This window comes from Ochotona curzoniae, unplaced genomic scaffold (assembly GCF_017591425.1).
Source record: "Ochotona curzoniae isolate NIBS_2020 unplaced genomic scaffold, NIBS_Ocur_1.0 contig_1, whole genome shotgun sequence".
Classification (NCBI taxonomy): domain Eukaryota; kingdom Metazoa; phylum Chordata; class Mammalia; order Lagomorpha; family Ochotonidae; genus Ochotona; species Ochotona curzoniae.
The window spans coordinates 3,549,691-3,576,341 of NW_024464918.1; the positions used below are offsets into that span (position 1 = coordinate 3,549,691).

General features: G+C 44.6%; 2 protein-coding genes across 2 annotated transcripts; one reads left to right on the plus strand and one right to left on the minus strand.

Annotated features, from left to right (window-relative positions):
* The first annotated feature begins 414 nt into the window (after window positions 1-414).
* CDC23 (cell division cycle 23) lies at window positions 415-17,890 on the plus strand. Its single transcript, XM_040979775.1, has 16 exons — window positions 415-583; window positions 668-740; window positions 2,994-3,131; window positions 7,067-7,109; window positions 7,628-7,733; window positions 7,836-7,968; window positions 9,706-9,883; window positions 9,966-10,063; window positions 10,474-10,555; window positions 10,964-11,117; window positions 11,223-11,342; window positions 14,114-14,189; window positions 14,506-14,567; window positions 16,034-16,112; window positions 16,189-16,308; window positions 16,510-17,890. The coding sequence occupies exons 1-16, from the start codon at window positions 420-422 to the stop codon at window positions 16,678-16,680; spliced, it is 1,797 nt and encodes a 598-aa protein (XP_040835709.1). The 5' UTR covers window positions 415-419; the 3' UTR covers window positions 16,681-17,890.
* Window positions 17,831-26,322, minus strand: KIF20A (kinesin family member 20A). The gene is made up of 19 exons (XM_040979694.1): window positions 26,120-26,322; window positions 25,601-25,815; window positions 24,056-24,145; window positions 23,842-23,961; window positions 23,262-23,400; window positions 22,949-23,136; window positions 22,737-22,866; window positions 22,366-22,560; window positions 22,145-22,256; window positions 21,968-22,036; window positions 21,389-21,532; window positions 21,086-21,251; window positions 20,808-20,969; window positions 20,538-20,677; window positions 20,305-20,407; window positions 19,793-19,991; window positions 19,507-19,598; window positions 19,156-19,293; window positions 17,831-18,425 (listed from the first exon to the last, which is right to left on the minus strand). The coding sequence occupies exons 2-19, from the start codon at window positions 25,763-25,765 to the stop codon at window positions 18,105-18,107; spliced, it is 2,673 nt and encodes an 890-aa protein (XP_040835628.1). The 5' UTR covers window positions 25,766-25,815; window positions 26,120-26,322; the 3' UTR covers window positions 17,831-18,104.
* Between the last annotated feature and the right edge of the window lie 329 nt (window positions 26,323-26,651).

Below are 26,651 nucleotides of genomic sequence, written 5' to 3' on the forward strand. Positions count from 1 at the left end.
CTTGCGGAACCCGTCACAGCGTAAGCTAATGATACATAAAGAGCAAGGGTGCTCCTTCGGGAGCCAACTGTGCACCCTCCCTACACCACGTGGCTTGGTCGTCGCCCCGCGGAGCACAATCTTCCCTGAAGGCACACCCAGATTTCTACCAATCACATCACCCCGAAAGCGAAGGCCTCTCTCCCTCCTGCACGCCTCTCTCTGCTTCCCCTCTCTGGTTCACTTGCTCTAACTTTCCCGCCTCCGGCTCCCGTGGCCAATCAGGGCCCTGACTGCCCGTCTCCTCCAGCCTTTCCCAGAGGAACTTGTGATTGGTCCTTGCAGGAGCAAGAGCCGACCAATGAAAGGCAGGCTTTTTGGAGCATGGCGGTCCGAGAGTATCCTCTGCGGTGATTGGCTGGAATGATCCAAGCTGGAAAATGGCCGCTAGTACGTCTGTGGTGGCGGTGGCCCCGGTGGCTCCGGCCGCAGTGCCTGTTCTGTCCACAAACGCCGATTTTTCAGACTTGCGGGAAATTAAAAAACAGCTGCTGCTCATCGCAGGCCTGACGCGGGAGCGGGGCCTACTGCACAGCAGCAAGTGGTGAGCGGCGTGGGGGCTGGCGGGGCCGGGCTGGGCTACGTGGCTCGGGGCTGGCGGAGCTGACGCGCTGTGTGTGGCTTCCAGGTCCGCCGAGCTGGCCTTCTCGCTCCCGGCCTTGGCGCTGGCCGATCTGCAGCCGCCGCCGCCGCTCACCGAGGTAAGGCCCTTCCGCGCGCTGCAAGGCGAACCGACGTGAGAGCTCAGGCCCAGTTGGTGTTCGCTGCTACGTAATGCGCATTTCCATGAATTTTGTTGGGAGGGAGGTGCTTAAAGCCGAGTTCTCTGACGGAACAGAGCGCGCTGCTCTGCTTAGCTGGGTGTGTTAGAAGCGATTTTTAAAAACTCATTTTGCAACCTTTGTGTCAATGACCTTAAAGCTGGGAAGAGTTGGACGATTGGAAATGTTAGTCGTTGCTGAAAACGTCAACATTTGAGTTCTGTAGGCCAGGCTAAGAGACGATACTTCGGAAAGGCAGCAGCTTGTAACGGTTGCTATGGTGTTGTGAGACAGGCGCTGCAGGTTGGTTCATACTGAGTTCAGACCTCAGTTTCGCAGCTTCACCCTCCTCCGGAGCCAGTCTCATGTGTGACGGAGGGGTAGTAAGTATCTACCTGACGGGGAGATTGAAGGAAGTCGGGACATCGCATTGGTGATTTTGAAGTGTATTTGGCCACTCAGAACTCAGTAAGGCTAGCTGGTTTCTTCATTAACTGTAAGGAGTGGCGGTGCACTGGGAGGTGGATGTGCATCTACATTCTAGTTAGGGTCTACGGGACGGCTGTCTCGTCTGTAGATACTGTTGACTGTTAATTTGCTTCTCAGGTGAAGCAAAACCATAAGAGGGAAAAATACCTCACGTTCATTGTTTTGAGTTATTGTGATTTATCTCTGTTTGATTCTTCTCTGTTTTCCTGTGCCTGTTTTTGTAGTGTCTGGGTACCTTCTCTGTCCTGAATAGTATATATAATGAGTAAATAAAGCACAGTGAGAGGGGAAAAGCCCCAGTTAATACCCTCTCTCCCAGGAAGGAGATTCTGTAATATGTGGGGATGTAACAGACTGCAGAAACCAAACCATAATTGAATTATTGGGATAGGTTAGTTACTGGTTGGCTTAGTAGCTTTCCTCTCACTGTGGAGGGTAATGATTCTGCAAGCTCCTTGCTGATTTGTTACATTTAATGTTTTCTCTCCTCTAAGGGATATGTCTGAGAAATCCCCAGAGAAACATTTTGATCTAATTATGATTTGATCTAAAGTTGAAATTACACTAAGCTTCTTTGATCACTAAAGAGTGGTTGAAATTGAGGATTATTATGCTATGCTCATCTATATGGTAGATGCTTGTTACAGCTTACTGTTGCAATATTATGTAAGCATGGCCAAAGAAGTGTTTCATGTGTTTAAACTTGTTACACTCTGGCTTTTACTCTAAACTTAAGTTAGGGTTTCTGAATGTAAGCTTTGACTGGGACCACCTGTGGTGACTTTGATACATATCTGTATATTCATAATTCTCCATATATATTCTCTCTATATATATTTAACATTTATTTACTTTTATATGAAATATGGATTTGTTTAGAGCAGAGACAGAGAAAGAGCTTCTACTTGTTGAATCACTTCCCACATGGCTACAATGGCCAGAGCTGAGCTGATATGAAGCCAGGCGCTAGGCGCCTCTTCGATGTCTCCTGTGTGGTTACAGGGTCTCAAGAACCTGGGCCATTCTCCATTGTTTTCCCAGGCCACAAGCGGGGAGCTGGGAAGTGGAGGAGCCAGGACACAAACTGGGGTGCATATGGGATGCCAGTGCTTGCAGGTGGAAGACTAGCCTATTAAACCCCTAAACTGGTGTTTTTTTTTTAAACCACAATGCTAAATGCTTCTTAAAGATGTATGTAATTTTCAGTGGTGCATTTTAGGCATTTCCTGTGTGCAGTGGTGGTAAGGGCCTTATAACTCAATCAGTAAAACTTCTCTAACTTATAAAGGTATATGGAGGGCCCAGCATGGTATCTTCCATCTGCTGGTTCACTCCCAAAGTGGCCACACTGGCCAGAGCTGAGCCAATCCAAAGCCAGGAGCTTCTGGGTCTTCCACATGGGGCAGGGTCCCAAAGGCTTTGGGCAGTCCTCCACTGCTTTCCCAGGCCATAAAGCAGGGAGCTGGATGGTAAGTGGAGCAGCAGGATATGAACTGATGTCCATATGGGATCCCGATAGATGCAAGGCAAGGACTTTAGCCACTAGGCTACTGCGCCGGGCCCGTATATATGCATTTTTATATGTGTTAGATTTTGGGGAGGAGCAAAGTATTTTTTACTATTTCCAAAATAATGGCTATGCTATTTAGGTTTGAACTTTTGTCGCCCTGGTCTTTCTGTTTACCTATACTTGTCTCTTTCTAGGAGGATGCCCAGGACATGGATGCCTACACCTTGGCCAAGGCCTACTTTGATGTTAAAGAGTATGATCGGGCAGCACATTTCCTGCATGGCTGCAATAGCAAGAAAGCCTACTTCTTGTACATGTACTCCAGATACCTGGTGAGGACTGTTTTAGGGTGTCATCCTGCCTTCAGTGACGTGTCCATTTCCAGTGGAAAAAGTCTTTTAAATAGCTTAACGTTGGACCAGAGTGATCACAATTGAAGTTTTACAAAACACAGTGTGGTAGATGGTATCGTTAGGAATAACAGGTTGATCAGTAGCAAACCTGGTTCTTTGTTTTAGATTACATATGTTTTTAATACATTGGCGTTGATATTATAATTTAAAGATTAAGTGAGAAAAATAGAAGTTAAAAACTTTAAGTTTTTTACATTTGTAAATTCGGTTGTTGTATTGATAATTGTTGTTTTTATTTCCTGACTGTTAAAGTTATGCATGTGAGGAAACATGCAAGTAAAACAATTTAATACCGTATTTAGTAATAATTCAAGTATTATTTATTATTACACTTTTCTTCTTGTTCTTTGTTCTATGTGCATGGAACTTTTTCTTTGTTTTTTAGATTTACTTATTTTTACTTGAAAGAATCACACAGAGAGGGAGGGACTGAGAGGGAAATCTTTTATTTACTTGTTCACCACCCCCACATGGAGCTACGTCTAGAGCTGAGCTGGTTTGAAGCCGGGATTCAGGAGCTTCCTCTAGGTCTCCTGCTGGGGAGCGGGGTTCCAAACATTTGAGCCATCTTTTGCTGCTTTCCCAGGCCATCAGCAGGGAGCTGGATTGGAAGTGGAGCAACTGGGACTTGAACTGGTACTCGTATTTGGTTCTGGTTTCAGAGAATTAGCCTGATGTGCTACTGTGCCAGGCCCTTATTTTACATATGTTTTCATTTTAATTTTCAAAATTTGATTTATCTATTTAGAAGCTCTAGTTAGATATCACAGAGAGAGCGAGAGAGATCGTCCTCCTGCTGGTTCGCTCTGCAGTGGCTGCAATGGCCAGAGCTGTGCCAGGCTGAAGTCAGGAGCCGGAAGCTTCTTGCAGGTTTCCCACATGGTACAGCAGTGATTTGTGCCCATATGGGATGCTGACATCACAGGCGGAGCCTTAAATTACTGTACCACAACACTGGTTGCAACAGACTTTATTTTTCCACAGTTTTAGGTTTACAATATCATTAAGCAGAGTATGTAAATTCCTATACATTCTCTTCTTCCCGTCTAACTTCTCCCTCTGTCAATCTCCTGCTGTAATGTAGTGTATTTATTGTAACCAGTGAACCAATGTTGCCACATCATTTTGTTGATAATACATGGTCCACTCTGTGTTATGCTTTTTTTACTTTGGATATGTCTGATGTTTCTTAATAATTTTATTCTGGTTATTTATCATCCAGTCAGTGTAGTATGTAAGTGGAATGTCACAAGCACATTGCATCTGGTGGTATATCTGTGTGCCTTTTCCTGCTAATGTTAATTTTGATCACATTGATATTTTCATTTTTTTCCCCTATGGATTTATCGTTTCTCTAGCAAATATTGAACAATCTGTGGGAATACACTTTAAGATTTTGTAAATGTCATGCTCCTCATGAAAATTACCCTATAAATTTAATATCCATAAGTATTGCCTGAAGAACTCTTTACTTTTACTCTTTAATTTTCAGGGCAGCCTCAGAGGCTCCGCTAAGGGGGTCCTTTTCCCCCTGCCCAGATGGCAGTGGCAGGGGTGGCTCTGGGCTGGATGGCCCAGGTGCAAAGTGCACCTGATGCAATCCTTAGGCTGCCCTGTGGTGCGCTCCAGGAACTTGGGCTTCAGGATTTACAGGGAGATTGGATGATGGGACAGGTGAGGGAGAGCTTCCGCTGGCAAGCACATTGTTCATGCATGGGTGTTGGGCAGGTTGGGCAAGGTAGCTCTATCCATTGGCAAGTGTGTGAGCTGGTTTTGGAAGGGGGCGGACTGGGCAGGGCCAAGCAGACCTTAGCCCACTAGCAATTGCAGAAACCATGTTGGAGTGCAGATCATACTGGGCTAGACTACCACACCTGCCAGTTGCAAGAGCCAGGGATAGGAGCAGACTGAGCAGGTCCAGGATGTAGCACCTGCCAGCGAGTTAGAATTGGAGGCTGGCCAGGTCAGGCCAGGCTGTAGCATCCAAAGGCAAAAGCCAAGACAGGTGGAGGCTGCCTGGGCTGGGCTGGGCTGGGCTGGGCTAAGTCAGGCTACACACACACTGGCAAATCTCAGGGTGAGGTGGGCCATGCCGGAATGGGCTGCAGTGCTTAACCAGCACATGTGAGACCCAGGAGGTAGAGAACGAACACAGTAGGAGTGCGTGCGTGCATGGGGCTCTACTGCTGGACCATTACTTCCACTGATGAGTGTGAGAGCTGGGATTGGGGACAGACCAAGCTGGTCAGGGCTACAACATCTATTGGCTTCATGTGAGCAGGATTAGGGAAAAGCCAGGCTGGGTTAACTGTTCCTACTGGTAGATGCATAAGCCAGAGTGGATGTGGATGGGTTAGGCTTTGCTGCAGCACTAGCTGTCAGATGCTAGCATGGTGGACAAATTCTATCAAGTTAAACTGCAGATCCATTTCGAGAGTGCAAGATCCAGGAGTGGGAGTGGGCCCAGTAGGGAAACAGTGGGTACCTCCCTTTTGGGTTGCCACTCACTGGTGAGCGTGAGAACCAGGACTGGGGCAGGCATGGCTAGATAGAGTGGCACCTGTTGATGTGTGTGGGCTGGATAGTGGGGCTGGTTAGGTTGAACTAGGTTTTACTGCCTATTGAAATGTATGAGAACTGAATGGGATACGGGACAGACTGGACCAGTCTGTTGTACATATTAGCAAGCGTGGGAGCCAGGGTTGTGGTGGACCTGGTAGGGGTTATTGCAGGTCGCCCCAACTAGGCTGCAACTCCCACTGGTGTGGCTAGGTGTGTGATAAGCAGGATCGGGATGGGCTCCAACACCCATTGGTTTGCATAAAACACTGGGCTGGAGACAGAACTGAACCAGCAATTGCAATCATCAGTATGTGTGTAAGCTGATTGGGGCCAGACTGTATTGGGCCCTATATTGATAAGCACACACAAGAATCAGGTCTGGGATCACCTCAGATGAATTTTCTTTGGGGATCTCCCAGCTGAAACGCTGAACTCAGAACTTCAACCATGGAGAAAATTGCAGGGTCTGTGATCCAGCTGTGGAGTGCTTATGTCAGAGCTGGGCCTCCTCAGTGACTTCGACAAAACAGTGGAGTGTATATCCAGTTGCACATGGAGGATATGATAATATATTAGAACCCGCAGAGGACATGTGGTACCATAACAGAGAAGGAGGACAAAACAAATTGATTTGTGTTGGCCAAGTGTGGGCAGTGAAAACTAGGCAAACAGAGACTCTTAGGTGGGCTATGTCAGCCAGTACATTCTGGAGAGATACTGTGCTTAGAGTGGCAAGATCAGCAGCAATTCAGAACTGTTGAACTATCAAAACCACTTGAGCAGGCGGACCCTGGGATGGTTGGGAGGCAGGGTGGAGCTTCTCCCTTTATCTTCCCTTATCCCCCAGATACAGGAAGGAAAACACTTTCCTTAGCCCTTGACCCTTGTGTTCTAATCAACTATGTAAAGATCATCAAAAATAAAAATTTTTAAAAAGTGGAAATTTTCTACTGAAACATGAATAGTAACCTATTTGCTACTAATGAACACTTGACACTCTTCCCTAAGTAAGAGCCTTCCTTTTCTTTCTGCTTTGATTTATCTACTTCCACCAGTATGAACTCATGGACTCTTCAATTGCTTATAATTCATTATTGTATTGAATTGTTTTGGTATTTCACATTATCCCTGTTTGTCTAGTGAAAACCCTTAGAATACTTATTTTACACTGATCAAAAGTAAATGCCATTTTAGTTGGACTTCAGTTCTTTAGGTAGAATCAGATTGCAAATTTTAGATTGTATTTTAGATTGAACTGAAAAAAAGACCCATTTGTTGATTTTCTCTTACAGTCTGGAGAAAAAAAGAAGGATGATGAAACAGTTGATAGCCTAGGTATGGCTGTCTTTCTATTATCTTTTGACCTAAAAATCAGAGTTGCATACTTAAAAGCCTACAGGAGTCAGGTGGGTGTATACAGGGACTGGGAGGACTGTCGCAAATTGGAGAGCGTTATGGCTCATTTCTGCTGCCTGGCTGCCACCTTGTTGTGTTTGAGCTTCCTTGGTGCAATGTGGGTCTGATGTTGTAATTTTTTTTTCCCTTGGCCCTTTCCTGGTCCCTGCAATGAGAATCTGGACATTAAGATTTTTAATTGACGCTTCTTTTAAATACTAATTCAAAAGTTGTAAAAGCTGTTTGGTTCTAACTAAATGGAATTACAGACCCATTATTAATGGTGGTTTCTGGAATCAAGGAAATTAATTGTGTAAGGTATTGTTAATTACTCTGCATGTTTGCTGGAGGCTTCAGGGTAACTTTGGTTGGTGCTAATGGAATTGTGTAGGCTTTGGTTTTGTGAAGGTGAAAGCCAGAATCCTTCCCTTAGGTCACAGACTTTGTGTCTTTCTTAGGCCCCTTGGAGAAAGGACAAGTGAAAAATGAGGCTCTTCGAGAACTGAGAGTGGAGCTTAGCAAAAAACACCAAGCTCGGGAACTTGATGGATTTGGCCTTTATCTGTAAGTATGATAGTAGTTGGGAACTTTCCTTGGCATATTCTCATGAGTAGAAGGGCGATGTTACAAAGCATTAATTCCTGCTGTGGTTGTGTCCTTTCCTAGGTATGGTGTGGTGCTTAGAAAACTGGACTTGGTGAAAGAGGCCATTGATGTGTTTGTGGAGGCTACCCATGTTTTACCTTTGCACTGGGGAGCATGGTTAGAACTTTGTAACCTGATCACAGACAAAGAGATGGTAAGTTGAAAGGAGCCTTGTGAAAAGCCCCTGCTTCAGGTTTTACATCATTTTGCCATAATGTAGGAATGGAGGAAGAGTTTTGCCTGACCTGTGGTTAAAACTAGCTGTGTGCTGTGTCTCACTGATTTAGATTTTAAGTCTTCATTTGAAAGACTAATGACTACCTGTTGTTCAGTAGTTGTTGAATTTGTATCCAGCTACATAGAATATTTTTTCATATTCATGTCTTCACATTCAAGTTTTTTGTAATTTATCATAGACTACCTGGTCCAAGTACTACAGTTCTTCTCCAGTTTCAAAGATGGTATAGGAAGGTCTTCTCTGATATCAAAAATTGTGTTAAAGCTGTCATGGATTCTATAGAAATTTGAATATTGGTTAATTGATGAAAAATATGCATGGTATTTTATAAACTGCATTTGTTTTCTTAGTTATTACTAGATGACATTGTCTATTGTGTTAATTCTGCAGTTATTTATAGGTAATGGAAGCTCTTCCTTTCATTCACTCTAAAGAGCCAAAGACTGATTGATTTTCCCTAATAATGGTTCAAGTTATTAAACCTGTGTCTGAAACCCTATTTTGGTATAGTTGAATTTCTGTGTCTTTGTCTGCTAGACTTTCATTGGAAATTTGATTTATTTCTGAACTCAAAATATGCAAAATTAAGTGTCTTGTCTTGATTAACAAATTCACTTTCTTCCTCCCAACTTGATAGTTTCTCACTGGTGTTACTGTTTTTCCTAACACAGTTTTGACAAATTAGAATCATGTTTATCTTTTTCCTTTTTCTTTCCTCCCTTTATCTAGTCAGTCAAGAGACAGTGCCATGGTTACTTTCTTGTTTACATCTCTTCTTTTGGTTTCCTCTGCCAACTTGATTATCATCTCACATTTGGAATATATAAATAATACTCTCCATCGAATTTTTCCATTCTTACACTTCCGTATCTGAACTATCCTACAGCCTTTTCCCATGCTTAATTCTTTTTTTTTTATGAATTTATTTAATTTGTATTGGAAAGGCAGATTTACAGAGAAAAGGACAGAGAGAAAGATCGTCCATCCTCTGGTTCACTCCCCAAGTAGACACAACCACTGGAGCTGAGCCAATCTGACACCAGGAGCCAGGAGCTTCTTCCATATCTCCCATGTGGGTGTGGAGTCCCAAGGCTTTTAGCCATCTTCTTCTTACCCAGGCCACAGCAGGGAGCTGAAAGGAAAGCAGAGCAGCCGGGACTCCCAACAGGTGCTCATATGGGATCCTGGAAGTTAAAAGGCAAAGATTTTAACCAATAGGCTGCCAAGCTGGGCCCCACACTTTTTTCTCCCATGCTTATTCTTAAGACACACATATCTTGTCATTCTCTTACCAAAACTTTGCAATGATTTTACCAGTTCTATCTTATTTTTGCACTGCTTGGCAGTGCAGAACCTCGTGTCAGACCAAGCTGGCTTCTTTTTATGTTGTTGCCCTGGCCTAAATATGATCCTCATTTCTGTTTGTCTCATTTTTATTCAAATCTTACTTTTTACTTCAAACCCTGATTCCTTTCCCAAATAGGCATTCCTTCCTATTATGCTTGTATGTCATGTTTTACTTAATTGATCTGCTCTGGATTCATTATTGGGCACTCTAATCAAAGCTAAGTTCCTTTAGAAAGTATAGTTTTATGATGTTTGGGAGAGATTTCAAATTGTATTAATTGAGTCCCTCTTTCTCATGCTGCACAGTTGAAGTTCCTGTCTTTGCCAGACACATGGATGAAAGAGTTTTTCCTGGCTCACATATACACAGAGTTACAGTTGATAGAGGAGGCCTTGCAGAAGTATCAGAATCTCATTGATGTGGGCTTTTCTAAGAGCTCATATATTGTTTCCCAAATTGCAGTTGCCTATCATAATATCAGAGGTAAGTGAATAAGGACAGTGAAGCACCATCAGTCTGTGAGTGTGCCTGGCATTGTTTTCTGAAGTCCATCTTCTTTCTGCAGATATCGACAAAGCCCTCTCCATTTTTAATGAACTAAGGAAGCAAGACCCTTACAGGATTGAAAATATGGACACGTTTTCCAACCTGCTTTATGTCAGAGTGAGCTGCTTTTCTTCCTTGGACCTGATTAAACTCATTTATGTTGTATTTTGGGGTCACCTAGTTACTGCATGAAATATAATTTAGGGAGTTCCTGTTTGTTTGTTTTTATTGATTAATTTGATTTGGGATGCAGAGAGCACTCCCATCTGCTTATATAGTGTCTGGGGTTGGGTCTGGCTGAGGCCATGAACTGAAACATTCCAAGTCTCCTTTGTGGGTGGAAGGAACCATCATTGCTGCCTCCCAGCATCTCCATTTACAGAAACATAGAGTGAGGAACACTGTGGAACCCAAGCTGTCCGATACGGGACATGGGCATCTTAAGCAGTATTTTAACCACTAGGCCAAATGCTTACCTCTAGGGTGCTGCTTTTTCATGCTTACATTATCTTTCTCTTTTATTCCAGAGCATGAAATCTGAATTGAGTTATTTGGCTCATAACCTCTGTGAAATTGATAAATATCGTGTAGAAACATGCTGTGTAATTGGTAAGAATTAACTGCATTTTCTCTTTTGATATTTTATCATAATGCAAATGTAAAATAACAATATTAAATGTCAAAAATAATCACAATATGTTTCATAGAGGGTGATCCTACTATAAGAATGTTTAATGAACATGACTAAAATATTTTTCTGTACAGATACTAAAAAGTATGACTGTGACAGGGACTAATTTATTTGCATAGACTATTTTTAAGCAGAGTGTTCAGTAGACATTCTCTGTTTCCTGAGGGTATGGTGACTCCCTCGTGTGCAAATGAACTTTTTTTTTGCCAACACTTTGAGGGTAATGAATTATGGTTTCATGGCCATTTGGTGGAATATTATCTATTTTAGTAGACTTTTATTTTTCCCTGCCTACTTATTCATTGTTTTCTGTTGCTTTTAATTAGGCAATTATTATAGTTTACGTTCCCAGCATGAAAAAGCAGCCTTATATTTCCAGAGAGCCCTGAAGTTAAATCCTCGGTATCTTGGGGCCTGGACACTAATGGGACATGAGTACATGGAAATGAAAAATACCTCTGCCGCCATCCAGGCTTACAGGTGAATGTGCCATGGGAGTGTCGGGGAGGAGACTGAGAGGGAGCCGATTGCTTCTGTGTTGCCAGTTTTGGCTCTGCCCTCTGACTAGTCTATTCTGTTTCGTAGACATGCCATTGAGGTCAACAAGCGAGACTACAGAGCTTGGTATGGTCTTGGACAGACCTATGAAATACTTAAGATGCCATTTTACTGCCTCTATTACTACAGACGGGCCCACCAGCTTCGGTAAGTCTGGGCACTCGACTGTGTTTGGTGATTGCTTTTCTCTGTCTCTTGCTTGCTGTCTTATTTGCTTCAGTAATAAGTCGTGTGAGTGCCGGAGGGCTGGGGTAGGCAGCGGTAGTTTCTGTGAGGCAAATCACTGCCCAGGACTGCAGAAAAGTAAGATAGCTGGGGAAGAAGAGCCAGCTAACTGCAATCAGCAGAGAGACCTAAGCTTCGAACCCTGGGAGCTGCTAAAGCTGTGTGCTCCAGCTTCACGTTCTCAAGAAGTGTTGTGATGGCTGGCCTTCCACAAATGCATCCTCAATGTAAATGTTGATGCAAAGTTTATTAAAATTTAGAAATTGTTGACAAGGTTAGACAGATAGGAGATTATAAAAATTCTGAAAATCCACAAGAAACACCACAGAATGGGGAAAAGCAAAGAAATCAGATCACAAGAAGGCTTCCTTATTCCCCAGCGATAGGTACTTGTACTGTCCAGTGTCACAGGGAAGTGGTCTGGTTTCAGGGAGCCTGAGCTGGGGCTATAGGACAAAGGTTCTGCTCCCCCAACATTGTCTCTGTTATTGGAGAAAAATTTAGCCTCAGAAGCATGTCAAGTCTGCTATGACTGTGCAGGCAGCAGCAGAGCTCTTAAGTTTTTTTTTTTTTTTTTTTTTAAGATTTATTTATTTTTATTGGAAAGTCAGATATACAGAGAGGAGGAGAGGCAGTGAGAAAATCTTCCGTCCGATGATTCACTCCCCAAGTGAGCACAATGGCCAATGCTATGCCGATCCGAAGCCAGGATCCAGGAACTTCTTCCAGGTCTCCCACAGGGGTGCAGGGTCCCAAAGCTTTGGGCCGTCCTCCACTGCTTTCCCAGGCCACAAGCAGGGAGTTGGATGGGAAGTGGAGCTGCCGGGATTAAAACCGGCGCCCATATGGGATCCCGGTGTGTTCAAGGTGAGGACTTTAGCCGCTAGGCCACGCTGCCGGGCCCTAAATTTTTTTTCTTAAGATTTATTTTTATTGGAAAGGCAGATCAGATTACAGAGGAGAGACAGAGAATGATCTTCCATCCTTCACTCAAGTGGCCACAATGGCCGGAGCTGAGCTGATCTAAAGCCAGTAGCCAGGAACCTCTTCTGGGTCCCCCATGCAAGTTAGGGCCCCAAAGCTTTTGTGCCGTTCTCTACTGCTTTCCCAGGTCACAAGCAAGGAGCTGGATGGGAAGTAAAGCAGCCGGGACATGAACTGGTGTCCCTATGGAATTCTAGTGCATGCAAACAAGAATTGAGCCATCACTCCAGGCCCAGGACTCTTTAATCTTAATAGATACTAAATTGTACCTCCGAAAATAATAGATTCTTGCATACTCCCTCCCCTAACACTATTTCCCGCTTTAAAATTAACCTATCACTGGACTGTTACTTAGATCTAACTCTGAAGCCAAATCTACCCCAAAATGAACAAATAAAAAGTCACTTGAGGTTTATGATAAACACATATAAGGAGGAGGAGAAGAGGAAAGGGGATGTCAGAAGCAAAGTTGAGTGGCTGCATATTTCAGCAGGCAGGTGTTTGTACAGAGTATGCTGGTACCACAGCAAAGTGCCACATGAAGTCACACGCACGTGTCTTGAGTGCTAGACCCTGCCCTCGGCAGATCCAAGGACTGGGAGCTAAGGGGGGAGGTCATTCCTGTCATTCCAGTTTTAGAAGCTGTATATTCAGGATGAGAGTGACATGTGGCAGGATGATGGCCAGTGCCTGGTGGCACCAAAAGCATGGTCTGGGGAGACAGACAGTTGAGCTCTCTGAAGCACACTTACCTCGGCATCCTCTTCTTCCCAGACTAAGATCACTGCCTGCCTGCCCAGCATAAACTCAAGGGTTTGTGTCTGTCCTGGGAAGAATTGTATTTTTTGTATCTTCAAGCATCATGGTATAGTGCACCATGCAGGTCTGGCCTTGCTTCAGAAGGGACAGCATGGTGAGCCAATGTGCACAGCATTGGAGGCACCATAGGTGCCCCTAATGCCATTTATCACCAGCTGCTCTATATCTTTTGTTAGCAATTACTGAGTCACAGCAGATGGTTTTGTTCTTTAAAAAAGAAAACATAATAAATCTGGGCCTGGTGTGATGGCTCAGTGGCTAAATCCTCACCTTGCATGTGCCAGCATCCTATATGGATGCCAGTTTGTGTCCCAGCCGCTCCACTTCCCATCTAGTTCCCTGCTTGTGGTCTGGAAAAGCAGTAGACATCCCAAAGCCTTGGGACTCTGCACCCATGTAGGAGAGAAGTTCCTTGCTCTTGGCTTCAGATTGGCTCAGTTTCAGCCATTGCAACCACTTGGGGAAAGAACCAGTCTCTCCTTCTCTCATCTGCAACAGTCAGGCCCATTCCAGGGCAGAAGAGCCTGGAACTCCATCTGCGTCTTTCCTATTGGTGCGAGGGGTCCAGATACTTGTCAGTCATGTTAACAGGAAGTTGGATCAGAAAGTGTAGCTGTGACTCAGACCAACACCTCCATGTGGGATGCTTGTGTTCCCTGTGGTGGCCTGTCCTGTTGTGCTTCAGTGTCACTCCACAGCAAATGGGTTTGGTTCTCTGAGACCTCAGTTGAAATTTGGTAAATGCTGTATTTAGTATATGCTAACAGCAGTATCTTGAACACAGATTAATTGATGAAGCATTAGATAAAAGACCAGTCCTTGTGTATATTTGAAATAGTAGGGGAAGGCATCTGTAATTAACTATTTGCTACACTTTTGTTCTTTCTTAGGCCCAATGACTCTCGTATGCTGGTTGCTTTAGGAGAATGTTATGAGAAACTCAATCAACTCGTAGAAGCCAAAAAGGTACCTGAAATTGGGTCCTGATGAGTGGAAATGAAATCTGCTGAGAAGATGAAAGTGTAGCCATCCATACTCTAGTTTTTCTTTAGTCTGATCTGTATACATAGCACAATCTGAACATTAGTTATGTGAGATGAGAACAAAGCTGGACTGAGATCATTAGAAGGAGTGTGTGGTCTGTACCTATCTGACCAGTAGAAATGTCTTACATTGTTCAAGTCTGAGCTTCTGGGAGATTTGCAGGGCCTTATGCTTTATGTGATTAGATGTGGCACCTGAGCCAGTGTTCAAAGTGACTAGTTAATTATTTTTTTGACAGTGTTATTGGAGAGCTTATGCTGTGGGAGATGTGGAGAAGATGGCTCTGGTAAAACTGGCAAAGTAAGTGGAAGCAGTATAGCAAAATGAATGTGTTGGCTCCTGTGGGGTGGTGGGTCTTGCATGCTCTCGTGCCTCCCGTCACCCATCCAGAGTGTACGGATGTGGCAGGATGGACAGCTGCTGGGCTGGGAATTTAGCTGTCTTTAGAGAATGTCACTTCTTGAAAGGAGAATGGCTTTCCTCTCAGACAAGGGATCAATAGTAAATGGAAGAAAATGTATTTTGTGTGAGAACAATCTAGATGTACTTTGTTTCTTAAAAATGACTTATTTATTTTATTTGAATGGCAAAGTGACAGGAAGAAACAGAGATCTTCCACCCACTGGTTCACTCCCTAAATGCCTGAAACAGCTAGGGGTAAGCCAGGCTGAAGTGAGGAGCCTGAAATTCTTTCCAGTCCCTTCCATGGGAAGAAGAATCCATGTGCTTTAATCATTGCCATTACTTCCCAGGGTCTGTGTTACCAGGAAGCTGGAGTCAGTAGTTGGAACCTTGGATCAAACTCAGGCACTCTGATCTGGGATTCAGACATCTTTACAGTTGGGCCAGATACCTGCCCTGTGGCAAGGGGATTGTTAATGTAATTTCATTTGTGCCAGTTCTTTTATCTAGTCTTAAGAGTGAAATTCTGAAGTACATAGTATCTTTTTAAAATTTTAATTGGGTTATTACCAGAAAATTTTGTGAGAAAGTATTATCCAACTTGAGTATGTACTGACTTTTTTTTTTTTTAAGATTTTATTTTTATTGGAAAGTCAGATATACAGAGAGGAGAGACAGAGAGGAAGATCTTCCGTCCGATGATTCACTCCCCAAGTGAGCGCAACAGCCGATGCTATGCTGATCTGAAGCCAGGAGCCTCTTCTGGGCTTCCCACATGGTACAGGGTCCCAAAGCTTTGGGCCGTCCTCCACTGCTTTCCCAGGCCACAGGCAGGGAGCTGGATGGGAAGTGGAGCTGCCAGGATTAGAACCGGCACCCATATGGGATCCCGGTGTGCAAGGCAAGGACCCTAACCACTGCGCCATCGTGCCAGGCCCTGTACTGACTTTTCAACTTCCATCATTAGTAGTGCAGTAATGAGTCAACTAGTCAACTAACTTTGATAAAAGTAAAATATTAAGAAAGGCCTTAATATCTATCTGTAGGTCATAGTGTACCATTTATGCCAAAATTTGTATCTGGGGCTGATGCTGTGGGGTATCAGGGTGGGCCACCACCTGCATTGCCATCGTTTTGAATTTCCAAAGATGGTCCAAGTGCTTCAGTTCCTACACCCATGTAGGAGACTTGGAGGAAGCTCCTGGCTTCAGCTGGCCCAATCCTGGCCACAAAGGCCATTTGGAGAGTGAATAAGTAAATAGAAGATATATCTCCATCTCTCCCTGTCTATAATGCTGCCTTTCAAAAGAGTTGCACCTATTAATTTGACATCTGATGTATTTAAAGACCAATTTCTTTTGTAGGCTTCATGAACAGTTGACTGAGTCAGAACAAGCTGCGCAGTGCTACATCAAGTATATTCAAGATATCTATTCCTGTGGGGTATGTGTCATAATTGGAGAACCATATTGCTTGCCTGCCTCTTACCACTGAACTAATTCCTGCTTCTTCTGTCTAGGAAATAGTGGAGCACTTGGAGGAAAGCACTGCTTTCCGCTATCTGGCCCAGTACTATTTTAAGTGCAAGCTGTGGGATGAAGCTTCAACTTGCGCCCAGAAGTGTTGTGCATTCAATGACGTGAGTATCAGTTCTTTAATGAAGGGTTTGGACTTAGGCTAGAACGTGAGGTCTTTACCATAATACAAGGATGCAAAATGGTTAAGAACGTAAGTGAGAAACCTCCTCTGATCTGTAGAACTTGTATATCGTCAGTAGCTTAATAACTTGTTTTTAAGAGCCTTGGACATAATTGAAAAGAGTTGTCTGCTTTTCTTTCAGACCCGGGAAGAAGGTAAGGCCTTGCTGCGGCAGATCCTACAGCTCCGGAACCAAGGCGAGACTTCCAGCAGTGAGACGTCAGCTCCCTTTTTCCTTCCTGCCTCACTCTCTGCCAACAACACTCCTACACGCAGAGTTTCTCCACTCAACTTGTCTTCTGTCACACCATAATCGGCTACTTCAAGCAAGTACATTGCTAGATCCATAGCAAGCCTTCCATCCATGTCGTTCATCCAAGGACCTCACTGTCATTCCTGCAGACGGAAACCAACCACTCCTTGGGCATAGCACATATGAATGACCACCTCCAGAGGCTGACTGACAGATGAGTATCGGGAGGTACAGACATTGTCTTTTGCTAATTAGTAGCACATCTGTTTCCCTTCTGCTCAGAGTGACTATAGATCTTGGTCTTCTTCCCAGAGCTATTTTTATTCCCTAAAGAGTAGCCCTTCTACAGCACTTTAGCAAGGCAATGCTGCAGAAACAAAGTGTTAATGCTTCTGGAGTGGAAGAGTCCAAGAGGGAAGGAAAAGTCGGCTGCTCCACCTTCTGTTAGCAGTCATGGTACTTAGTACCCTGGGAGGAGATCAGGGCACCGGATAGAACTAACCTCGTTCTTGGATTTGCTGAGCATGATCCATGTTCCGATGTCAGAGATGAGGTTTAAATGGAGTGGAGCTATTCATTTGTCCTTTTTCAAGGGAAGGCATTCCTCGAAAACTGTTTCAAGATGGAGTCTTCTAAAAGCTTTCAAATTGGAAGTTACTAGAGTTGAATAAAAAAGGACAAAAGAATCCGAGTATGGAACTGCTCATGGCCCTTAACTGAGGGCAGAAGTTGGCGATAGCATTAGCTATAACCCTACCAAAGCAAAGCAAGGAGACAGTGTTTTTCACAGACATTTGAAAATAACTTTTGTTACTTTAATGACCAGAATAAACTCACTTCAAGCTGGCCTGTTTTAATAATCTTTTTATGTAAGTGTCTGCCTTTTCCCTCCTATCTCCAGTGGCCTTTATCTGGATGAGGCAAAGGGAATCATTCTTGTGGTGCTCTCAGAGGGTGGTAGCCCTGTGCATATTTCACTCTAACGCCCACTGTAATGAACTGGTGCAGAAGATGCTGTGGACCATTCTGAGCTCAGGGTCCAGCCTTTCTGTTTCCAGAACATCATTTAATATTACCTATTCACCTCCCAATATATGACATTTCATTTTTATTTACTAAGTCTTAGGTTAGTTGTATGTTAATTACTTATCTCCACTGCCATTCCTGGGTCAAGTTCCCAGGTGTTTGTTTGATTCTGTTGTTATACCTATTTTATAATGTTTTGATTATTTTTCCTAAATTTGGAATTCAAATAAAAATATGAATAATATCTTTATTTTATATACTTTTTTGTGTGCATAGAAACCATGTGAGTGAAAAAATATGAGATTGCATAGGTGATTATAATACAAAATGGGGAAGACAACTAGTATCTGAGTATTACATTCTGCGTAGTTCCAAGTATAAGGTAAAGCTTAAGAGACCCATTAAGCTGAGCAGCTGAATCACCCGAGAGCAATAAACAAGCTTTCCTTCTCAGGGCCTTAATATTTTTTGCCAAAAGGTCCCGATTTTAGTAGTGGGGAGCGCCGTGAACGCAAGATCCGAGCATAAGGACTGCAGTCTGTAGAGCTTTGGCAGGTGGGTGTCCGAGGAAGTAGGTTTCGAAGGAATGGTTTCTTTCCTGGGGGTTGCTGGTTTGGTTGCTGGTTTTCCTGGTTGGCACCAAAACGTTTTTTAGCAGAAGAGGCCTGGCCTTGAAGTTTCAGCACAGTGTGATACTGCTCAGCAATGCAGGATGCCTTCTTCCGTAGGTCCAGTTTGACTAGCATCATGTTATTTTGCAGCTCAGCCAAGGTCTGGTCCTATGGAAGATCAAAGAAGTTAGAACATACTTCTTCCTAGTATTCTGGAGAAACAGGAAGATGCCCATTACTAGTTGCTTACAACTGTTCGAAGATGAACTCCTGGGGTGTTGTGGCACAGTTTGTAAAGCTACCACCTGCAGTACAGGCATTTAATTTTAGGCAGTGTTTGTGCGCCCTGGCTGTTGCAGTGGATAGGGATCCTTAATGTGCCTCTGAAAGCAGAAGATGGGCCAAATCCTTGGGCTCCTGCATACATGTGGTAGGCCCAGATGAAGCCCCTGGCTTTGGTCTGACCATTATGGCCATCTGAGGAGTTAACCAGCAGATGGAATATCTTTGTCTAATTCTACCTTTCAAATAAGTCAATCTTAAAAGGTATTTGAATGATAATCTGCCATCTGCCAAGATGAACATTATCAGGAATCTGGAATCAGAAGCAGAGCTGGTACTCAACTCAGGATGCATCTCGCTAATGACAAATGCAGCTCAACTGTTAATGTTTTTCTTAGTAGTACATAGAATAATGTCAATGGCATCTTTAAGGGGATATGACTGTCTACCTCTCTTGGTGTTTTTAGGATAAAGAAACTTCCTATAAAATTCTTGCTTTTATTTTCCAAGAAAGAGATGCTCCCATTACTGTAAATTCAACCTAAAAATCCTCTCCCTTTCTCACTACCTCTGGATAGGGCTGGTGGAGAGGGAGGGCCATATAGGCTGTTCTAACCTGTTTGATTAAGATGTCATCACAAGTAGTAAAGGCTTGGCGGAGTTTTCCTGCCCCAGTGCTGTGACAGCAGGCTCGCTCTGCTGACTGGAGAGATTCACCGAGTTTTTGAAGCTCTGTCCGCAGCAATCTTATATTCTGAAAAATAGAATAAGGGATGGACTGGCCATGATCAACCAAGATAATGGGCTGGGTATCCAGGGGAGAAAAGTAAAATTAAGTTGCTAAATGAAATAGCCATTCTAGGACCATGTACAAAAACTGTCTTCTGCTCACATGAACCAGTGCCAAAGGATATTAGGAACTCCTTAGGTAACAGAAAGAGGACCTCTGGTAACACAGGAGATTTACCTTCTGACCCTCCTCTAACTTCTTCTCCACATCAATGATGAAGGGCTTGGCAGAAGGTGGCGGTTCTAACATTTTCTGATACTTTTGCAATTCTGAGGGGAGGAAACAGGAAACTTAAATATGTACATTTACCGAGTTAACAGCAGCTTATAGCAGGTTTAAAAAGTGAAACCACATGCATCCTAGAGGGAAAGGTTGGGGGAGTAACTTCCAGTTGAAGAAATTATGTTGCAATTGGAATCTCAGGGCCCTGAACCACTGTCTGGCTTCCCCTCTCCTTCCTCACCTTCTGTGGTGGAGTTTAACTCTGTCTTGCACTGTTCTAGTTTAGCTTTAACCTCCTGGAGCTGCTGGGTGGAGGCAGAAGCTGCCAACCTTTGTGACCGCCGAAGGGACAGTTCAGACTCTGACTGTAGATTGGCCACTGGTTGCTGTTTGGCCTCTTGCAAGAGAGCTTCTAGCTCTTCAATCTTTTCATCCCGCTCCTAAGAGAGAAGCAGAAAGCCACAATTCTCTTCACTGTCAGACAAATATTAAAATAGATGACTGAAGAAGTGAGCAAAACCTTCCCGAGACACTAGGCCTTGAAAGCCTGGCCATTAAAAAAAAAAAAAAAAAAAGCCTGACCATCTACATTCTTAATTAATCCACCAAACAGACTGAATGCCTACAAAGCTGTAACGGGAGCAGAGAGGCGACTTACATGCTTCTGCCTTTTGCCAGAGTGCAGAAACTCCATTTACCCCAAGTAACCTGGTGATCTGAACCATTATTTGGGGCTGGTTCAAGGTAACTCACTTGAATCTCTTCTTTGTAAAAACCTGTCAGTGACTCTTTGAGAATCTTTAATTTTTCTTCATACATTTCCTCCAGTAGTTCCTTTTGGGTGTCCAAATGCTCACTGTCAAGAGAAGTGGGCAAAGACCGTCAGAGGTAAACTTGGAGAAAAGACTGAAGCACAGTTCAATCCCAGTCCTTTTCCTCTAACCCCATCCCAGGTGACACAGGGCTGGGGGCTTCTTGGCTGGTACCTGCACCACTGTTCTCGCTGTCGCATCTGCTCCACCATCTCATTGCAGATTTCATCACGGAGCTCCATCTCCAGCTGCCGCTTTTCCTGTCTTTCTTTCAACAGCAGTGCTTTCATGGCTTCTACCACCTGAAGGAGCTCCTAGGAGGAACATCCACAGCAGAGGTCATTAGTAGCAAGCCTTGCCTCAAAAGGCACAAGTCCACCCAGAAGGCAGCGTAAAAAATGCAAAGGCAGAAGCTAAGGCATCAGAGCCTCCTTGTTTTCTCACCTCCTTGCCATACACGGAAATGTCAGCTTCATCTTCAATGTCGTCATCAAGCCCTGGACCTGCCTTGGCCCCTCTGTCCAAGCTGGATGCTTGAAGACTGTGTTCCTTGATGAGTGAATGTAGTGATGAGAGTCCCAGTTGTACAGGTGGGACATGTACAAGCTGGAGGGGAGGGGAGACAAAAATCTTAATTGATTGCATAACTAGTACACAGTAGCTTTTTTTTAAAAGCTGTCAGACCAAAGCAAGCACAACCATTCCCCTATTTAGTGTCTCACCTGGCTGGCAATGGCTGAGAACTTGGCTACATGAAGAGTCTCATCGTAAGCAGATGCACAGGGATTCACATTGACAATCATGCAGGAACGACCTCGGCCAGTGAAGAAGCCTTGGAATACTCGGGTCAATTTGCTGTCTCGGAAGGGAACCAGGCTCTGCTTTGATCTGGCATGAAAAAGAAAATATGAGCAGAATTCGAAGCCTTGGGGCAGCCCAGCACCATACCTGGTGGTGACAGGAAGTCTCAGGACACTGCAGTGCCTGAGGACATCCCAGCCCGCAGCTTATAATCAAAAGCTCACCGGTTCTGCTGGTTTTGGCGCAGAGCAGCGATACAGCGGCCCAGAGTGTGCAGAGAAGTGTTAATATTTCCAGCTTCCTTCAGCCTTTCACCACTCTTCTGATCTTTGCAGCGCTCTGACCCAGCCAGGTCACAGAGAGACAACCTAGAATGATGCACAGACCCAAGCAAGCACCTCATGTAACAAACCTGGCAGGACTTACCAAAAATCTCAATACAACTTCCTTCTCTGAGGGCTTCCTCCCTGTTCTTCCAGCTACCATGTATGGCTAAGAAGTCCAAATTTCTTTTTTCTTTTTTTAAAAAATATTATTTGAAAGAGTGACATCTGCTTGTTCACTCCACAAATGGCTGCAACAACCAGGGCTGGGCCATGCCAAAGCCAGGAGCTCCATCCTAGTCTTCCATGTAAGTGGAAGTTGTCCAAGGATTTGAGGCACCAACCTTTGCCTTCTCAGGCATCTGGATTGGGAGCTGAGCAGCAGGGACTTGAACCTGTACTTTAATATGAGATGCTGGTGTCATAAGCCTAAGCCAGTAAGCCAAAACGCAGTCCAAATTTCTAAAGGGAAAAACTTACTCGCTGATTTTGGGGACTATATCCCCTTCCCCTTGAAGGTGCAGGATCCGGATTGAGAAGATGCTGTGGCTATAAGTTAGGAAAAAGAAAAACATGTCATTGTGTATCTTCCATGACCAAGTGGAGGACTGACAATCCCTGGGGATGGTGAAGAGTATATTCTTACAACCCTCTTACCTGCGGCTGGAGTTCTGGTTCAGGTGGGTGCTGGCAAAGCTCTGGTTCTTACGACCCACCTTCAGGAGTTTCCAGGCCTCCTCGGCATTTTGAACATGAATCCAATTAAGATCTGAGGCCAAACGAGAGGGGCATAAGACACAAGAGACACACCATCAGCTCTCCCAGTCTCTTTCCAAGTTCCCCCCTGGGTTCATGCCAACACCCTCAACAGTCCATACCTTTCACATATGGATTTCCATTCTGATCTTCACATAGCCGCAGAGTCTGCCTTTTGCGCTGCTGGTTAGGTGGCTCTAACAGATCATAGAGTAGTTCGTTGTAGATCTCAAAAAAGGAGACCCATATGGAGAAGCGAATGTCTGCTGGAACACTTACAGGGGCAGTGTCTGGCTGTGCCCATCGGTGACTCATTTCTGGAGAAGAAGTCAACAAGGAGAATATTGACACTAGAGCAGCCCTTGCACCTTTGGACTGTGAGGACCTCTGAAGGCAGAGCTCAGACCTGTGTGGTTGGCAACTCTGGCACTAATTAAGATTGGGGAAAGGTTTCCTACTATTATCAGACATGGAACCTCATCACAGTACCTACCATCTAATTGGCTACTGCTGGTAAGTTGACTGGTAGAAGAAAGTCCAGCAATGCCACTGTCCAAGCTGATGCTGGTACCCATCTGACTTTCAGTGTGGACACTCCTCTTCAAGGAGGTGGACAGCTCTTCCTGAGGGGCACAAAGAGAAAGTGAGCATAAAACTTGAGATTTGTGCCTACTGACCCAGCCTCCACAGATACCAACACTTTACCTCTAGGAGGCCTCCATTTATCAATGACAGCTTCTTAATTTCTTCCTGTCGGATCTGCTTGCTATCTAGCCAGATGACTTCATTGGAGAGCAAGGGCTTCAGGTCAGGCGTGGGATGAAGTTGGCCTTGGAGGCTACTGAAAATCAGAGCCAATGATCGGGGAAGGATTCCTCCATCCTTAATGGTACCTGGAGGCATATAAAAGATGGGACTGCTGAGACAGGTTCTTTCTTATCCCTAACTCAGAGAATCAAGAGGTAAAGATTATACTGTCATAAGACAACCGGCAACACCATGTAGCCTTGCTACTCACCTTGAATCGTGTGCGTTTTCCCCGAGTTGGTGACTCCGTAAGTATAGATGAGCCAGTTCTGCCCTCTGAGTACATCCTTTACCATCTCCTTTACAGTCAGGTTGAAGAAGGATGCCTGTCCAACTTCTGGTCCAAAGATCTAGAGGCAGACCAGTACCTCAGAGGTCCATCATGTATGTTACACTTTGCTCCCACCCAGAGCCAGCCGGCATATCCCTTCTTGGTAATTTAATGTGGAAACTACTCAAGAGTTCTCTCTCACAGTGCTATCAAAAATTCACCAAATGCTGACACTCAACCACACTCTGCTAGTGCATCTTTGATCCTACCCAACAAACACGCAAGGGATTGCTGCACACCCAGTGGGGCAATGTAACAGTCCCAAACATAGGCTTTGGAGATGGACAGATCTGTGTCCAAGTCCTAATACTACCACTAACAAGCCATACAGCTTGGGCTTAATGTCTAGACATTAGTGTTAATGTCATTGAACCAGATTCCTTGTATTTCTTCAGGGATACAGAACCGGGAGTATGCACTTCGACATATTTCCCTTACTTACAGACCAGTACCTCCATACCTGGGAAAAAGTAAACCTGTGGGTGGCTGGGCCAATTCCCCGCTCATTGCTCTTCAGGGCAAAGGAGTCCTTGGGGGCTTGTAAAACAAGGGTCTCCACATCCTCGATACGGACACAACCCTTCGATGAGGGAAAGAGTTGTTATAGCAGGAAATATTCCTGGGAACCTCTTCTCCAGTGCATTATTCCATTTAAATACTCCCTCTTTACTCACCTGATCTTCTTGTCGCTCCAACTCAGAAGGTAACAAGGGCCTGACCCTCAGGTAAACTTTGACCTTCTCTGTACTGTCTTCCGACGGAACCTGTGATAGAATTCCAGTCCAGTACCAAAGATTAGTCTCAGGAATTTCCTCTGAGCAAAGGGCAAGCACGCACCACAGTCCTAGGAATCATGCCGACACTACCAGAGTCAATTTCAAATTCAAATGTCTTGGCAGTCACATTTTCGGTTCTACAATCATTCCAGCCTGCATAAACTTTTTTTTTAAACTGTTTGTTATCCTTTTCTCTCTCCTCAGTTCTCAGTATCCTGCAAACCTGGTTTGCCATAGCAATTATTTGAGTTAGAATTGACTGACATGAAAATCAGCAAGGTGAGCCAGGCAGACACAATTCAATCTCAGTCCCAAATTATTTAGTAATTATGAGCTTTTGAACACATTTTAAAAATACCTGCTGCTACAGTTTCCTCATCTATAGAATGGGACTCATAATACCACCCTCTTCATCCACTCAGTAGGTTTATGGATTGGCCACTATGGCCCAAGAGCTCCAAGAACTACAGTAGTCCACAGGGACATTGTCAAGAACTCTACTTTTTCTTTTTTTTTTACAGATTTATTTTTATTGAAAAGGCAGATATACAGAGAGGAGGAGAGACAGAGAGGAAGATTTTCTGTTCAATGGTTTACTCCCCAAGTGACTGCAACAGCCAGAGCTGAGCCAATCCGAAATTGGGAGCCAGGAGCTCTTCCAGGTCTCCCACGTGGGGGCAGGGTTCCAAGGCTTTGGGTTGTCCTTGACTGCTTTCCCAGGCCACAAGCAGGGAGTTGGATGGGATGCAGGGCCACCGGGATTAGAACTGGCGCCCATATGGGATCCTGGCACGTGCAAGGTGAGGACTTTAACCACTATGCTATCGTGCCAGGCCCAAGGACTCTACTCTTGTGGAGCATTCTAAGTTCATAAGAAAAATTCTTTTAAGAAAGGACAAAATGTGACAACAGGATTAGTCAACATTTAGCATAGGGCTTAGTAAAATGGTACTCAACCAGGGCCATTTCTCTACCTCTCATCCTGCATGAGACATTTAGTTATATCTACACTATGTGGTTATCAGAAAAGGGACGGTATTACTGATATCTGATTCTTGGAGAATGCTGCTAAAAGATACAGATAATACCTCCCACAAAGATTACACCCCCAAATGTCAAGGAAGCTGTGGTCAATAAATGCAGAAAGAAGTTATGGTTCATATTGTTAAGAATATACATTCTACGTACTTAAAGCCAGGGTGACTAATTATCTAAGTAAGTACTATCTTTCCCTTAGATATATAACTAGGAGTATGCACTTGAGGGTATTTCATTCACGAAAGCAACTAAGAGTTCTTAAGGGTGCACATTTTTTTAACTTGTCATGCCCTTAGTTTTGAATTGATATTTCCCAGTTTCTGTATTATCAGCCTCTGGCCTTGCGGGGGGACAAAACTGAGGGTATCACTTTCTGCCCAGCGAGCCACACTCTCACTCCTTTACCTGCTGCTTGTCCTCGAGAGAAGTGGAGATGATGGAGCAGTCTGACAGTAGTGCCTTGCGAACCACGGACCCCAAGTCCGCAGCTGTGGACTCAAACACGGGGGAAACACCCACATCCTCATCTGACAGTAAGCCCGTCGGCGGAGAAAGGATCCCTTGCGACATGGCAGCAGTGGGCAGCCTGGCTCCACGGAGGCAAGAATCGGGAGCAAGAACTATAAGGGACAGAAGAAGTTTCCAGTTCTAGGTTTGAAAAATTTAAAAAGGCAAAAATCTTGTCCTAACACACTCGGCTCAGCTGCTTGAATTTCTACTCCTTCCCCATCTCGCTCCCCGCCCCCCCCATCCCAATTATCTGCAAAGAGAAAAGGAATGACGAAGGTTGATCACGTCGTCTGAGTTCTCGAACGCTTACAACAACAACAAAAACAAACAAAAAAAGACCCTCTGGCTCCAAAAGCAGGAGGCCACGCTTCATCCAGGGCTCCGGACACGGCCCCTGGGTTCGTCCGCACTCACCCCTGACTCGCCGAGAGAAACGAGAACGGCCAGAGGAGATGTCTCTCGGCGTTCTAGAAGTCTGTTCCTCGTGTGCAGGCGCCGGTAAGCAGGCTGGAGCAGGCCAGCAACCGCACCGAGATCCTGACGTTCGTCTCCGGCTCGGGTCCCAGCTAAGATCCCCGCGGCAGGATCTGTTCTCCAGCCGCCCGAAGGCTGAGCTCCGCCCACGAGGGGTAGCTTTGTTCCCGATACAATGTTTTAAACTGCGCGCTGCCGCCCGTCCGGCCAATCGGCTCGCGAAGCCTGCCGCTGGCCGTCAGCGTGAGGGAAGGAGGCGGGGACTTGGGGGAAGCGTTGACCTCTCCGCGCTCATGTGGGTCCGGGTTACCAACCGTCGCCGAGTCCACTTGGGATTCCTGACTCTGTTTGAACGCTATTCATTTTGTTCCTAAGTCTTGAGCTTTACGTCCTATTTTTTTTTTTTTTAAGTAACAGTCGTTCCCAGGAATTCACAGATAACGGGTTCAGAGGTCGTCGAGAGAAACACTAC